Source organism: Vicia villosa, linkage group LG2, assembly GCF_029867415.1.
Source record: "Vicia villosa cultivar HV-30 ecotype Madison, WI linkage group LG2, Vvil1.0, whole genome shotgun sequence".
Taxonomy (NCBI): domain Eukaryota; kingdom Viridiplantae; phylum Streptophyta; class Magnoliopsida; order Fabales; family Fabaceae; genus Vicia; species Vicia villosa.
This window is the reverse complement of record NC_081181.1, coordinates 146,411-161,000: the sequence shown is the minus strand read 5'-3', so window position 1 is coordinate 161,000 and position 14,590 is coordinate 146,411. Positions and strand designations below refer to the sequence as shown.

General features: G+C 34.3%; 1 protein-coding gene across 1 annotated transcript in view; it reads left to right on the top strand.

The window, feature by feature from the left end:
• The window catches only part of LOC131648718 (callose synthase 9-like), a 40,781-nt gene that overhangs the window by 14,459 nt on the left and 11,732 nt on the right, over nucleotides 1-14,590 (top strand). The window contains exons 22-37 of the mRNA XM_058918450.1: nucleotides 276-362; nucleotides 517-602; nucleotides 1,221-1,245; nucleotides 1,395-1,489; nucleotides 1,823-1,904; nucleotides 4,435-4,598; nucleotides 4,710-4,830; nucleotides 5,041-5,138; nucleotides 5,277-5,364; nucleotides 5,442-5,602; nucleotides 5,673-5,782; nucleotides 9,209-9,343; nucleotides 10,921-10,989; nucleotides 11,065-11,242; nucleotides 11,365-11,479; nucleotides 13,345-13,464. Coding sequence (XP_058774433.1) covers nucleotides 276-362; nucleotides 517-602; nucleotides 1,221-1,245; nucleotides 1,395-1,489; nucleotides 1,823-1,904; nucleotides 4,435-4,598; nucleotides 4,710-4,830; nucleotides 5,041-5,138; nucleotides 5,277-5,364; nucleotides 5,442-5,602; nucleotides 5,673-5,782; nucleotides 9,209-9,343; nucleotides 10,921-10,989; nucleotides 11,065-11,242; nucleotides 11,365-11,479; nucleotides 13,345-13,464 — 1,734 coding nt within the window. The remainder of the gene's footprint in view (nucleotides 1-275; nucleotides 363-516; nucleotides 603-1,220; nucleotides 1,246-1,394; nucleotides 1,490-1,822; nucleotides 1,905-4,434; nucleotides 4,599-4,709; nucleotides 4,831-5,040; nucleotides 5,139-5,276; nucleotides 5,365-5,441; nucleotides 5,603-5,672; nucleotides 5,783-9,208; nucleotides 9,344-10,920; nucleotides 10,990-11,064; nucleotides 11,243-11,364; nucleotides 11,480-13,344; nucleotides 13,465-14,590) is intronic.

Genomic DNA, 14,590 nt, shown 5'->3' with positions numbered 1-14,590 from the left:
TATATTATCGTAGAGGTTTTGAACTGATATTGAGTTGGAATTTTTTCAGTTCTGAAGGTTATATTTTTCTGGTTTAATTAGTTAGTAAATAGTATGGAAGCTTGCGATTGAGAAAACCTATATAAGTTCATATTTCTGGTTATACACATATTTCTAATTGTTTTTCCATCATCCATACTATTTACCTTTAATTGTCACAATGTTATATTTTTCTCTGTTTTGTTTTTGGTGGGTTTTGGTTGCTGTTTTGAATTTGCTAGTTCTTTTAATTTCAGATTTATCTATTGGACATTTATGTGTTTTATACACTTGTATCGGCTGTCTGGGGATTCTTGCTGGGTGCAAGAGCTCGTCTCGGTGAGGTATGTCATGATTGATCAACCTCTAAATCCTTTTAATAGTATACATGCTTTGTTATTATTAATATCTTTTACATGCTGATGGTCCTGTCCTTTTCTTCATGTTAAAATGAAGTTTTTTAGCATATTTATTTTCTTGGTTGCATATTGTAATCAGATAAGGTCATTGGAGGCGCTACAAAAGCTTTTTGAGCAGTTTCCTGGAGCTTTCATGGACAATCTTCATGTTGCTCTACCCAACAGGTGTTGCTTGACATATGTGACTTTTTCTTATTTTAATTGTGATTTTTGATTCTGTTGTTGGAAGTTGGCCAGCTATATGAGAATTTGAATGAGAAAACATCCATTGTCTGAAAATCTAATTTGACTTCCTGAAATGTAAAATGGTACTGCCCACTCTATTTTTGTATATAAAGAGGAGCTGAAAACGTTGCTATGACTAACTGCAGTTAGTTACAGCTGTACAAAGCAATAAAAACTGGAAGGGAACAAAAAGCCCATTAGGCCCATCCGCAAAAATAGAAAAAAAATAGTGAAAACTATATTATTGTCCTATTTCTACTCGGTGTTGTTAAATAGAGAAGATCTAACGGTGCTATAGCGTGGAAGAGTTTGAACAATTTTCTGTTGTTCTACGATACACTAATTAGTACATAATGTTGTTAATTGGTGGCTATACCGCGTTATGACAATGTTGTGTAGCAACATTTTAACTAACTGCTTTTCCGTGTTCCGTAATTGGCCAAGCTGTCTTTTCTATAGCTGTCAGCGAATATATCCTTTCTCTTCTGTTTTGCCCCACAAATTGTGTTGCCTTTTTTAAATAAATAAGCTTACATGCTTTTTCTCTATTTTTTTCAGGAATGCTCAACTGTCATCAGTTCAGGTAGCCCTTTAGCTACGGAGACTGGAAAAATTAGAGTAGTTTAAGTTGATATGATTTTCCAGGATAATTGTTCACTAAATTTCAAATGATATATTTATTCATATTGATTACAAGGTTATATTACTTATCCTTTTACGGTTCCTTTGAAGGTTGTTGAAAAGAACAAGGTTGATGCTGCTCGATTCTCCCCGTTTTGGAATGAGATTATACGAAATCTAAGGGAGGAAGATTATATAGCCAACTTGTTAGTCATGGAAATCTTTCCTGTATCTTCATTTACTTCCACTTCTTTTCTGATACCAGCATGCTATTGAGATATTGTCTTATTTGTTTGAAGTTTGAATTCTATTCCATTTTTAATTGATTCCGTTCAGTCTTAGGGATCCAGTCTTAGGGATCGAGTAGGTTATGCCTTATGAATATTAATTGTTTACTCCTTTCTCTTTTATACAACAAATATATTATTATTCGTGTAAAAAAAAACAAATATATTATCATTCAACTTTATATTGATGTTAGATCCTGGTTCGATCAAAGGACCTGTGTATTATTGATGCCCTCTTTTCCTTGCTTATAGTGAACTGGAGTTGCTTTTAATGCCAAGAAATTCAGGAGATATTCCTTTGGTTCAGTGGCCACTCTTTCTACTTGCAAGCAAGGTATATATTTCAACCTCGGTTGTATTACAAGGTCATTTCAGGAGTCCTGAATTTAGTCATTAATTTTCTTTTGAAATTTTTTAAAGATTTACTAGAATGTTATTTCTAGATTATTGAGGATGTTTCTCGTAATTTCCTCATTATTTCTTATGCTAATAAGAGTTGTTACAACCTCAACAATAACCCACCCTAAGGGATACTTCATTCTTTACAAACACAAGGATTCCTCACCTCAAGTTTCTCAACCATTTCAAAACTAAGGGATACCTGATCCTAATAAAGGAATACGATAATAGATAAAACCAGTCATTCTCACTAGATTGGGTAATATTAGTTGAAGCAATATTACCTTACAAGAGTGATATACGGAGGCCCAAGAGATGATTTAGAACAAAAAGGGTTTCCACAAATCTTAAAATGATTAATATAGCATAAGTATATAGCAATCCTAAGAAGGACTTGTAACTGAATGTAATAGCAATCCCAAGAGTGTTAGGCCAACTCTAATGGAAGTTTTTTTTCCCCAAGTTGGAGAACGGTCACCTAACTCCAAGTACTAGTGGAGTTGTCCAACCGTTGCATTGTTTGTGAACCATTGGTTCCTTTGAATATAATTATAATAAACACAATAAAATATTGCTGTTATACCTTTTACTTCATTTTTTTCTTTCTATTTTAACAATAATTAAAATTACACACATTAATATTTTAAGTTATAAAAAAAATTAAATACAAATAAAATATTAATATGCGAGGGAAAGTTGTGGGATCTAATATGAGTTCGAGAGTTATACTATTGAAGTTAAAATTGAATGAGTTTTTTTAAAAATGATGTGGCTTTGTGGGACCCATAAAATAACCTAAAGATGAAATTAACCTGCCAGGTTCTGATCAAGTTCTACTTGGTATCGGTCAAGGTTTGTTGATAACCTCAATAGGATCCACACACCTTCACGCACCTCACAGAGATCACATACAATTGACACTAAACAACTTACTACTTATTACTGATATGATATCACAACCTTATATTTGTTAGCAAGTTTGCTAAAGATAATAGGGTTTGAGTTGTTGCAGAGAGAACACATTGGAAAATCAATCCTGAAAACGCAACAAAGAAGAAAGAAGGGACAAAGTGTCTACTGGCTACACAAGGGGCCAAAACCATATTTTTTCCTTTAGTTTAACCCAATATACCACCTCACGCCTTGGAGTTGGAATTACCGCGGTTGTTGACACCAAACTTGCTTTTCCATGATTCTCGTTAAGGGATTTAGATTGTACTCATTCCAATTACTAGACTCAATGAGCCCTGATGTTCTTATATATTGTCACTACCTCCCTATGTTAGGATTGGATAATATGTGCGCCCGCTTCCTTCTTTGGATGTAGTAGCCGTTTCTCAGTTTCCCTCTCCGGAATCGAACCCTAATTCTCCGTCATCTGTAACCATCATGGTAGGCCGCTATCCTACCATTGAAAGTTGATAGGGCTAAAATTTGAACGATGCGTTGCCAAACTGTTGATTCTGCTGCACAAATAATACATCTACCTCGTTAACTGATTCAGGGTAAACTCTATTACCATACTAGATTAGGCCTAATTGAACTTATCTAAGCTAGCTTGTAAGCTTATGATAGGATAGCCTTAGTGTTATAGGCTTTGTTTTGGATGTTTTCAAATACTCCCTCTCACCAAACACTATTTGGTGCGTGGATGACACACCCTATTTGGTTTGGTGCGCGGATGATTCGTTTGGCTTATTAATAAGTCTTTGATAGGCACCAACAAGCTGGTAGTATTGGGTAAAACAAAAGTTTTGTTATGAAATGCAAGTTACATATTCTAAATTTGCAATTTGGTATTATAGTCTATCATAGATATGTTAATGGACCACTCACCTTAGTTTACTTTCCAAATTTCCAATCACAGTGGTGAGAGTGTGTTGTTTTCTCTATTATTGATTTACTTGCATTTGTCCATGCTAGAGTATGGGTTGTATGGGTGTGGGTTTGAGGTGGTATATTGAAATCCAACATTGACTAAAGATATGGTCAAATTAGTACATATAAGGTTTGGGCAACCTTAATCTCTTTAGCTATAGTTTGAGGTTAAATTAGGCCTAACCCAATTCTACAAGTAATCATTGATGTTATCACGAATTGTTTTCATAAAATTTTATACGGCCTTTGCTTATTACTTGTGCTCTGCTAAACTCGGAATTTTGAGAGAAAAATGACAGAATCTGAATGTTAGGATTTTGTGTTATTTGAGAGAATTATTTACTATGTAACAAAATGAGTACATAATAATAGGTTTATTTATCAGCTAGATAAGCTCGACGTAGTAACTATCTTACTAACTATTATGGCAGAAAGTGATAAAACAACCCTTTTTGTTGTGCACTCAAGGTTCCATTTACTTCTGGCTAAGGATCAAGCTAAAATGCTATATCTACTATACTCTAATATGCTAATTGTTTTATGTTTTGTTATGATTCACTAATTAGTAATTGTGAACAATTATGTAGATATTTTTGGCCCGGGATATTGCTGTTGAGAATAAAGATGATACTCAAGATGAGCTTTTTGATCGGATTTCACGTGATGAATATATGATGTATGCAGTTCAGGAGTGTTACTATGCTATTAAACTCATTTTAACAGAAGTATTAGATGATGCTGGAAGGATGTGGTATGTAACTGCTGTAATGTTGTAGTGCATGGTACCATGTTTTCATTATATGATGAGTTTTATATTTGATATTTTTACTTATGTGCTGTTATTCATTTGCAATTGTACCAGGGTTGAAAGGATATATGATGATATTAATGCCAGTATCACAAAAAGAAGTATTCCTAGGGACTTTCGACTAAATAAGTTGGCTGTTGTGATATCAAGAATAACTGCACTGATGGGAATTCTGGTTTGTATTTAATCTTTTAAGTTCTATTATTTTGTTTATCAAAGCATTTTTTACAAAAAGAAATTATAATCTTGGATAACATTTTCTCCAATTCAACCTCGCCCATTGGGGAGGTTTTTCATGTTTATATGTATTTCATTTTAATTCGGCTCTTTTTACTTGGAAGTTAACAGTTGAGTTTGAACTCATCTTTGTATTGGCATCTTATAGAAAGAGACTGAAACACCTGATCTTGAAAGAGGTGCAGTTAGGGCTGTTCAGGATCTCTATGATGTTGTACGACATGATGTCCTTTCTCTAAATATGAGGTTTGTTACAGTTTTTCTTGTACGATTATATATAGCTTTTTTAGAAATAGACTTCTTCCTTGGGCATGTCAGAGTTTCTATCCTTCTCTCTCCATTTCATTAGTTATGAGATTAATGCTGATTTTTTATTTTATGTAGGGATCATTATGACACATGGAGTATACTGACCAAAGCTAGAGATGAAGGGCATTTGTTTCAAAAGTTAAAATGGCCAAATGCAGACTTAGTACGCTCTTATTATATTTTTCTTTATGCACTTTCCTTAAACCTTACTATAAGTTTACCAACTTTGAATATATGCAGAGAATGCAAGTCAAAAGATTATATTCATTGCTGACTATCAAAGACTCTGCGTCAAGCGTTCCTAGAAATCTTGAGGCTAGGCGAAGGCTGGAGTTTTTTGCAAATTCACTCTTTATGAAGATGCCTCAAGCAAAGCCAGTTCAACAAATGTTATCTTTTAGGTAAATATTTTTTAAAAAGAAATTATGCTATTTGTTGTTTCTGTGCTCATCATATCTTCTGGCTGTGCAGTGTTTTCACCCCTTACTATTCTGAGATAGTGCTTTATAGCATGGCTGAACTTCAAAAGAAAAATGAAGATGGTATTTCAATTTTGTTCTACCTTCAGAAGATATTTCCAGGTAGTTTTACTTAATTTGGCTTCAATCACAACAATATAAGATCCTATTGAATGGCATATTTGATTTAATGTGTATCAAGTAAAATTTATCTGGTTGGATCTATTTTTGCTTTATCTACCTAGATTGTTTTGGGTGAAATTTAAGCCTGACCGATGTTGTTGATGGCGGAGAGCCAAAATTCTGCTTTCCCGGTCGCTTTGCGGTGCCGTTATAACGGATTATGGCGGAAAAACCCCCAATATTGGCTGATATTTACCATTGCGGCAAGCCCCAAAACGACCATGTATATCCGCCATAACGAACATGGTGCCGCCGTAGCAGACATGGTGCCGCAATTGATAACACTGAGCCTGACCACTATTATTTAGTGATAGTTGGGCCGGTTGAAATGCGTTCATGGGGCTGAATCTAATTATCTTATTTTTTCTTTCTCATTTAATTAATGGACCTACTCAAGTGCGCTTACTCTAAATGCACAACACAACAACTATCGAACAACTATCGAATCAGTCTGACTCTGTTTGTTAATCAGCGCTCTGTTGTGCTAGAGAACCGCCATTTCGTCCTTGCAAAACTCATTCTTGGCGAACTTCGAAGAGCCTTAAGCTACGATCTCAGCGCTTGAGCAGAGGTTTGTCCCATAGTTGATCTAAAGGACATGATTTTTTGGATACTTTGGAGTCATTGTGGTTCTAAAGACCCTAATTACGTAGTTTTCTACAAAAAACAATGCATAACAACCCAATTATTTATATTAACGGTGATGTAATTACTTACTATTTCGCAATGGGGCCAACCTAAATACTTTCAAGCTTGCATAGCAACCTGTTAAGAAATATGGTAGGACTTAACTCAACCATACAAATCTGGATAGAACTCGGAGCACTAGACCCACCATCAACGGAACAAAAGAACCACAATTAAATCATAAATCACTGAACAACTTTGAAACAGATCAGCCCGCTCAAAGAGATAGACTAAATATATCAATTAAGAGTTGAGATGTTGCAGAAGCCTTTGGGCAATAATACATTCTTCTTTCTATTCTAGAAAGTTTACTTTTGGAATACGGTGACAATTTAAGTTCCATTGTTCGTAAAACTCTTGGATTCTTCAAAATATATATAGAAAAGATAAGGTCCCCTTGACTTTTAGTTCAAATAATAGTGCAAGTTCTAAAGTGTGATAAAAGACATTGTGGAACACATTCTGATTCCACCCAACTTTCTTTATCATCACCTCCATCACCCCTTCCCAAAGACGAACCTTATGAAGTTTGAGATTTTGAAGCTTAGGACAGTGGTGATCATTCGTAATACCAAATCCCAACAACATTTGAAAAGTTCTAAATTAATTAAATTATAAAAGATAGGAATATTATCAGTTGGGCCCCTGAGCTGATGCACCTTAAATGCTTCATAGTGGTCCAATATATCTAGGTGCAGAGACTTAGAAGTAGTGTGTGCTTTCAAGGGTAAACAGTTCAAAGCACAACCTTTTTTATTGGCAGTAGAAGATTTTTTATTGTCTTCTAGTGGAGTTAAATTTCCCTCACTCAAAATTCTTGATTTCAACCATGTTAGTTTTCTTGGCGGACTTAGAGATTTTTTGTTGCTTTTATCTGGATCTCCAATCCTTGAGGATTTAAAAGTATTTTGTGTAGACTTTCAATGTACGAAAGCTTCTGTTATTCTCAAATAATTTTAAAACGTAAACTTACCCAAATTATGAGTTGTGATTTGAACTGTTTATCCTTGAAAGCACTCACTATTTTGTATAAACTTTCAATGAACGAAAGCTTCTACTGCCAATATCACGAGTTGTGATTTAAACTGTTTATCCTTGAAAGCACTCACTACTAAGTCCTTGCGCCTATATATATATATTTGACCACTATGAAGCATTCAAGGTGCATCAGCTCGGGGGGTCCAACTGATAATATTTCTATCTTTTATAATTTGATTAATTTAGAGCTTTTCAAATGTTATTGAGATTTGGTATTATGAGTGATCCACCAGTGCCCTAAACTTCAAAATCTCAAACTTCATAACAAACTTCATAAGGTTTCTTGTTGTGAAGGGGTGATGGAGGTGATGATAAAGAAAGTTGGGTGGAACCAGAATATGTTCCACAATGTCTTTTATCACACCTTAGAATTTGCACTATTATTTGCATTGAAGGAAAGGGATCTTATCTTTCCTATATATATTTTTGAAGAATACAAGAGTTTTACGAGCAATGGAACTTAAAGTGTCATCCTGTTTCAAAAGTGAACTTTCTGGAATAAAAAGAAGAATGTCTTTTTCGCAACTCTTCTGCAACATGTCAACTCTTAATTGATATATTTAGTCTATCTCTTTGAGCGGACTGATCTGTTTCGGAGTTGTTCAGTGATTTCTGATTTAATTTTGGTTCTTTTGTTCTGTTGATGGTGGGTCTGGTGGTATGAGTTTCAGTCAGTTTTGTAGGGTGAAGTTAGTCCTACCACATTTCTTAACAGGTTGCTGTGCAAGACTGAAAGTATTTAGGTTGGCCCATTGTCAAATAGTAAATCATTACATCATACAACCGTTAATATATATAATTGGGTTGCTATGCATTCTTTTAAGTAGGAAACTATGTAAATAGGGTCTTTAGAACCCCAATGATTCTAGAGTATCCCCAAAAAGTTATGTTCTTTAGATCAACTATGGGACAAATCTCTACTCACGCGCTTAGATCGCAGCTTAAAGCTCTTCGTAGTTCGCTAAGAATAAGTTTTGCAAGAACCAAATGGCGGTTCTCTAGCACAACAGACCGCTGATTAACCAACAGAGTCAGATTGATTTGGTAGTTGCTGTGTTGTGCATTTAGAGTAAGCGCACTTGAGTAGGTCCATTAATTAAATGAGAAACAAATAATAAGATAATTAGATCCAGCCCATGAACGTATTTCAACCGGCCCACCTATCACTAAATAATAGTGGTCAGGCTCAGTGCTATCAATTGCGGTGCAAATTAGATCCAGTCCCCATGAACGTCTTTCCTGAATTTTTCCTGATTTCTTCCCAAGCTGTCACAAATTACATTTAGGTTGGCATGATTTTACTAATTTGTTTTTATTAGCTGTTTTGAGATTGGTCAGCTGGCTTGCTTTTGCTTGTTACAGTTAATTGTAACTGCTTTTGTTGTCAAAAGAAGGACTGGCCAGTTCTCACCTTAAATTGAGTTGGTTTAATAGGATTGCTTTTGTGTTTTTGAAATGTGTCCATTTGTTGAAAAGCTAAGATTGTTCTGTTTAATAGGATTGCTTTTGGCCTGCAGTAATTAATGAATTGATTATTGTTACTTCCTACTCAAGTCTGAGCTATTGTATACTCATGCTTTTTGTGCTTCGTTGTTTTTCTACTGTGATTTATCGATTTGTGGTTAATTTAATTCATTACAGATGAGTGGCAAAACTTTCTTGCTAGAATCGGCCGTGATGAAAATTCAAGTGACACTGATCTTTTCGATAGTCCTGGTGATATTCTTGAACTGCGCTTTTGGGCTTCTTATCGAGGGCAAACATTGGCCAGAACTGGTAATGTTTTAATATATTTGCTTCAGTACTTGATTTGCATCTTTTTTCTTTTCCATGTTTTATGTGTCAATATTTTAGTCTCTCCTGTTGTATCAATTGTTTGAGATCTACTTGCTGCTAACAAATCTGTCTTCTTCAATCTAAAATTTGTCTGTTTTAGCCATTAAAAGATAGCTTCTTTTTTTGTATTTTCAGAAATGATTTTCCTAAAAACGTTTTTCAAAATATTATCAAATTTTTAAATTCGTTTTTTCTAAATTGAAAGACTAATTTTGACATTCTATAACATAATCATATTATTAAAGATCAAAACATAGTTGAAATCGCAACTTTTTCAAAAAGTTGTTTCTTAGAAATAATTTTTATGAAAAGCTATTTGAAATAGCTTCAAAATTAAATGATTTTTTTGAAATTTTGATATCCAAAAAAAATTCAATAAAATGATAAAACACCTAAAATAATATTTTAAGAATAACTATTCAAACTAAATTTTCATTTGAATCTTTTATGAAGACTTTCTTTGTAAATTTTTTTTACACAAAAATATGTATAACTACAGAAATCATTTTTAAAAAAAAGCTGAAACAAACGGCCCATATTCCAGTTTATATTGTTTTCCTGCCTTGTTTCATAGTTTCTAGACTTCCTTTATATCGTTGTTTTTAATACTAGAATGGTCATTAAGCTGTAAAAGCATTGATTGACACAATCAATTTGCTTGTCAATTATTAAACCATGATTAAATTGGAAATCATGTATGCTCGAGCTTGAGGAGGAGTGTAGAATTAAGTAAATCTGTGTATATTCCTATAGTTGTACAACTTCCTAGATTGATTGCTAATATTCTTAGGATATACAACTTTTCAGGTTAGTGCTTATTCATTATGTATGCAGTGTATTTTTCTAACACCATTAAAAACGCATAAGTTACAAACATAACCAGATGTCTCAGCTCATTAACCATCTTTAATCAAGATAAGCCATTCAAACTTGAACAGTATTAAAATGATTTTCATGTGTGTAGTTGCACACAAGTTATGGTTTATGAACCCCTACAAATCATGTATATTTGAGCATCTACAAATATATTTGGACAAAATCTAAATGATTAAAGGATATATATGTATATATGAACACTTGAAAATCGTGGTTAATGACATTTAAAATTGTGATTAATTGGGTTTAGAGGATGGTAAATGAGTTGAGTGGGAACACATTGTTATATTCATTAGCCATCTCCTTAACATAATTAACCACATATTTGAACTGTGTTTATCGTTTTATTTGTTATAGAAGTTTGATGTCAAAATAACACAATTCGTTTGCAATTCATAAAATAGATATAATCTTGACTGTAAAGTAATATGTTAATGGCTAAAACCAATGTTGTTTTATTTATGACTTATCACGTTGTGCATCTTAGACGAAAATATCTTTTGATTCTTTCATTTCAATTATCCAGTTTATCACATGCAAAGTATAACATCAAAATAATAAAAATTCCTTCAAACCTCTTAAAAGTTTATCATGAAAAATTGAAGTAGCTTATTTTCTATTCTTTGCACTTTGAAATGCAGTTCGAGGGATGATGTATTACAGGAAAGCTCTTATGCTTCAGACCTATTTAGAGAGGACCACAGGTGGAGGTAAGGGGAGGTATACACCCATATATTTTCCTGCCTATATATGCTTGTAACTCTTTTTTTTTTGTTATGGTTTAGATTTGGAGGCTGGAGATGGTTTTGATGAAGTATCTGATACACGTGGCTTTGATTTATCCCCTGAAGCACGTGCTCAGGCGGATCTGAAGTTCACTTATGTTGTGACATGTCAAATTTATGGTAAGCAGAAAGAGGAGCAAAAGCCTGAAGCTGTTGATATCGCTTTACTTATGCAAAGGTCAGCTCAGCAATGTTTTTGTGAAACTTTTTTTCCTTAGTTATATTCTATTTGATTTTCTTCATTATTCAAATGCTAAAGTCTATAGCTTTATCCAATTTTTCAATTATTTGTGCTTTTAGAAATGAAGCTCTTCGCGTGGCTTTCATTGATGTTGTTGAAACTTTAAGAGATGGACAAGTGAACACGGAATACTACTCAAAGCTTGTCAAAGCTGATATTAATGGAAAAGACAAGGTGTGCCATTCTTCTGTGCTCTTTACACACTTCCGTTCCACATTCTGTTCTATGGCCAGGGTTTTCGTCTTTCACTTTCGAGCCACATTTTAATATCTACCTCTTAGTCTAGTTTCTTATCTTTGTGAGAATGGCGTTGATGGTCAATCAATTTGTTTTAAATTCTTATAGCTTTTCTCAGCATAACTGTCCAACTTTTTCATTCATAATTAATTTGGTATTACAATCCATTTGGTTTGAAAGATCACATTCACTTAGTGTAATTGATAAGTGGTTAATAGTTGAGACTAGAGTTTATGAATATGTGAGCAGGAAGTTTCAAATTACAAAAAATTTTCAGTGTTTTTCCTGCACTACATACATGTAAATGTAATAGCTTCCATGGCGTATATGCTAAAGAACAGGAACTTTTGTTATGTTGGGTGTGTTTCTTGCCATTCAAATAACACCTACAGTGATGGGATTATTTTTTCCTTTAATATGTGTGTGCGTATTGCTGTATTAGAGAGTACTACCTCCATCCTTAAATATTGGTTCCTCTTGAGAACTTTTCTCGTCCCTTTCTATGGGACCCTTTTTCAAATTTCACCGGCATTATTTATTTCTTTAGCAACATACCCTGAATTATGTTACCTCTTTTTATACAACCTGTGATAAATAATAGTTTGATGGAGTCATAAACTAATTAATGCTTTTGAAGGGTAAACTAATAAAACAATACCAAGTGTCACCAAGTTTAGTAAAACTACCAACTTTCTTATTTCCCGTAGTTTTGTCAACAAATTCCTATATTTAGGGATGAAGGTTAATAATTGTATGTTCTTCCTATATTTTAGATTTTTTAATGTGATTGAATATCATGAACTGACATGAAATAAAATACAAACAAACCATGATATCAATACCGACTAAGATAAATTATTTTGTAGGTTTTAGAATTGTGGTTTGGACTAACTCAACCTTACAAAACCAACTTGTAAGTTGAAGATTGCCCCCACTTTTAAGTTATAAACATATTTTCAGGCCATAAGAAAACCTAATAGCAAGTGCTTAAACGAACTTTGGATAGGTTCCGAGTGCAAGTCTTTGCATTGATTAGTTTTAAGGAAAGAAAACCTTAGAAAATCGGCGTGTGTCTCTTGGATAGGTTTGTTAAGAAATGTGGTTGGGTCTAACACAACCCTACAAAACCGGCTAGTAGGTTGAAAATTGCCCCCACTTATAAGCACATGTTTAGGTCATATATTGTCCGATGTGGGACTCTTAACACACCCCCTCACGCTCAAGACTAGACAACTGGAGCGTGAAAATAAATGGTGGGTGGTCCGATAGCGGAAACCATAATAGGTGGCCACCGGATCTTAAACTAGACTTTGATACCATGTTAAGAAATGTGGTTGGGTCTAACACAACCCTACAAAACCGGCTAGTAGGGTGAGGATTGCCCCCACTTATAAACACATGTTTATATATTGTCCGATGTGGGACTCTTAACAAGGTTCAATGGATTTTGGATAGGTTCTGTGTGCAAGTCCTTACAGTTATTAGTTTTGTGAAAACAAATGTGCCATAAAAGAAACTGTGAAGGACTTGTTGTAAGCACCTAATGCTTGTATGATGTGCCTCTGATGTTCATGATGTTCATGTTCATGTTCATGTTCATGTTCATGTTCATGTCAGTGGTTAATTTGAAAAGAATGCAATGCTAAAAGTTTAGGGTTGGTCATCAAATCTAGTCCCCAAATCATCATCGTTGTTGTTTGTGTGTGTTGGAATCCCTTGTTTGCCATATTTTCTTAGGTTTCTCTTACATTTGTATTCTATTGAATTTTCACTCCTTCAATTAAACCCTTCTGATGTCATAGGAAATATACTCGGTGAAATTACCTGGAAATCCTAAACTTGGTGAAGGGAAGCCCGAGAATCAAAATCATGCAATTGTATTTACCCGTGGGAATGCCGTTCAAACAATTGACATGAATCAGGTAGTTAATTTAACAGTTTACATCAATAAGTATTCTATTGTATTCCTTAATATGTATGTCACTCCTAGTTGTATTGATTTATACACTTTCAGTTTGAAGATTTTTCTAATTTGTATTACATTTTACTATCAATTTTCTATTTCATTTAGTGTGCAATTAAACTTTTATTAATGATAGGTAGGAGTACACATCATGTGCTTGGCTAATATTTATTTTTATCATAAGTTGCAAAGTTCAACAACACTCTCATATACTCTCCACCAAGTTAGCTAATCATTGAGCATTTGTCTGTTTGTGGCGTTTGTTCTGTCCTAGAGTTGTTAGGTTTGATCTTGGCTTGTAATACTAAGAACTACAATTTGCTTGCTAAAGATTTTTTTTCTAATATATAACAAGTCCATTTCCACGTACTTTGTGCGAGTAACTCAGTTTGCATAGTCTGAATCCATTGTGGTTCTGGAGTAACTTGTTCTAGAGTTGGGTACTCACCCTTCATGCTAGATCTAGCAACATGGTTTGCTTGTAGGACCACCAAGAGATTGGAAGCCAATATTTTTTGGTAATTACTTTTCCCACCCTTAGGGTTGCTCCTCCACCACAGTGAAAAGTCACAACTGCCTCTAGAATCTGGAGATGCATCTCCGGACACATCTTTTTTACACACACACCTAAGTGAAATTGGTAAGCCACCTTTATTTTGCCAAAATTTTGGTTGAGTCCGAAGATGCATCTCCGGACGTACCCAAATTACAGTCACCCAACGCATGAGCCACCCAAATTCCAAAGATGCACTTCCGTAGCTTGCTGAGAGGAGGTACAATACTGTGAGAGCAAGCAAGACCTTCAGAATTGAGGTAACAAACACAGGCATTAGAAATGATTCTTTGCTTATGTTGAGTAAAAAATAAAAATCAATGATGCATATGTTTACCGCCATTTGTAACTGCAAAAGAGGCGACCTAGTATTATTATTACCTGTTCATGTCTCACCATTACGGAAGTGCATCTCCGGACTAAATTCGAGAAAAATAGGATGGATAACTCACGAATTGCTGAGCTGTGTGTATTTTAGGTGCGTCCGGAGATGTTTTTCTTGAATATGGAAGGGCAAATTTGGATTTTCTTG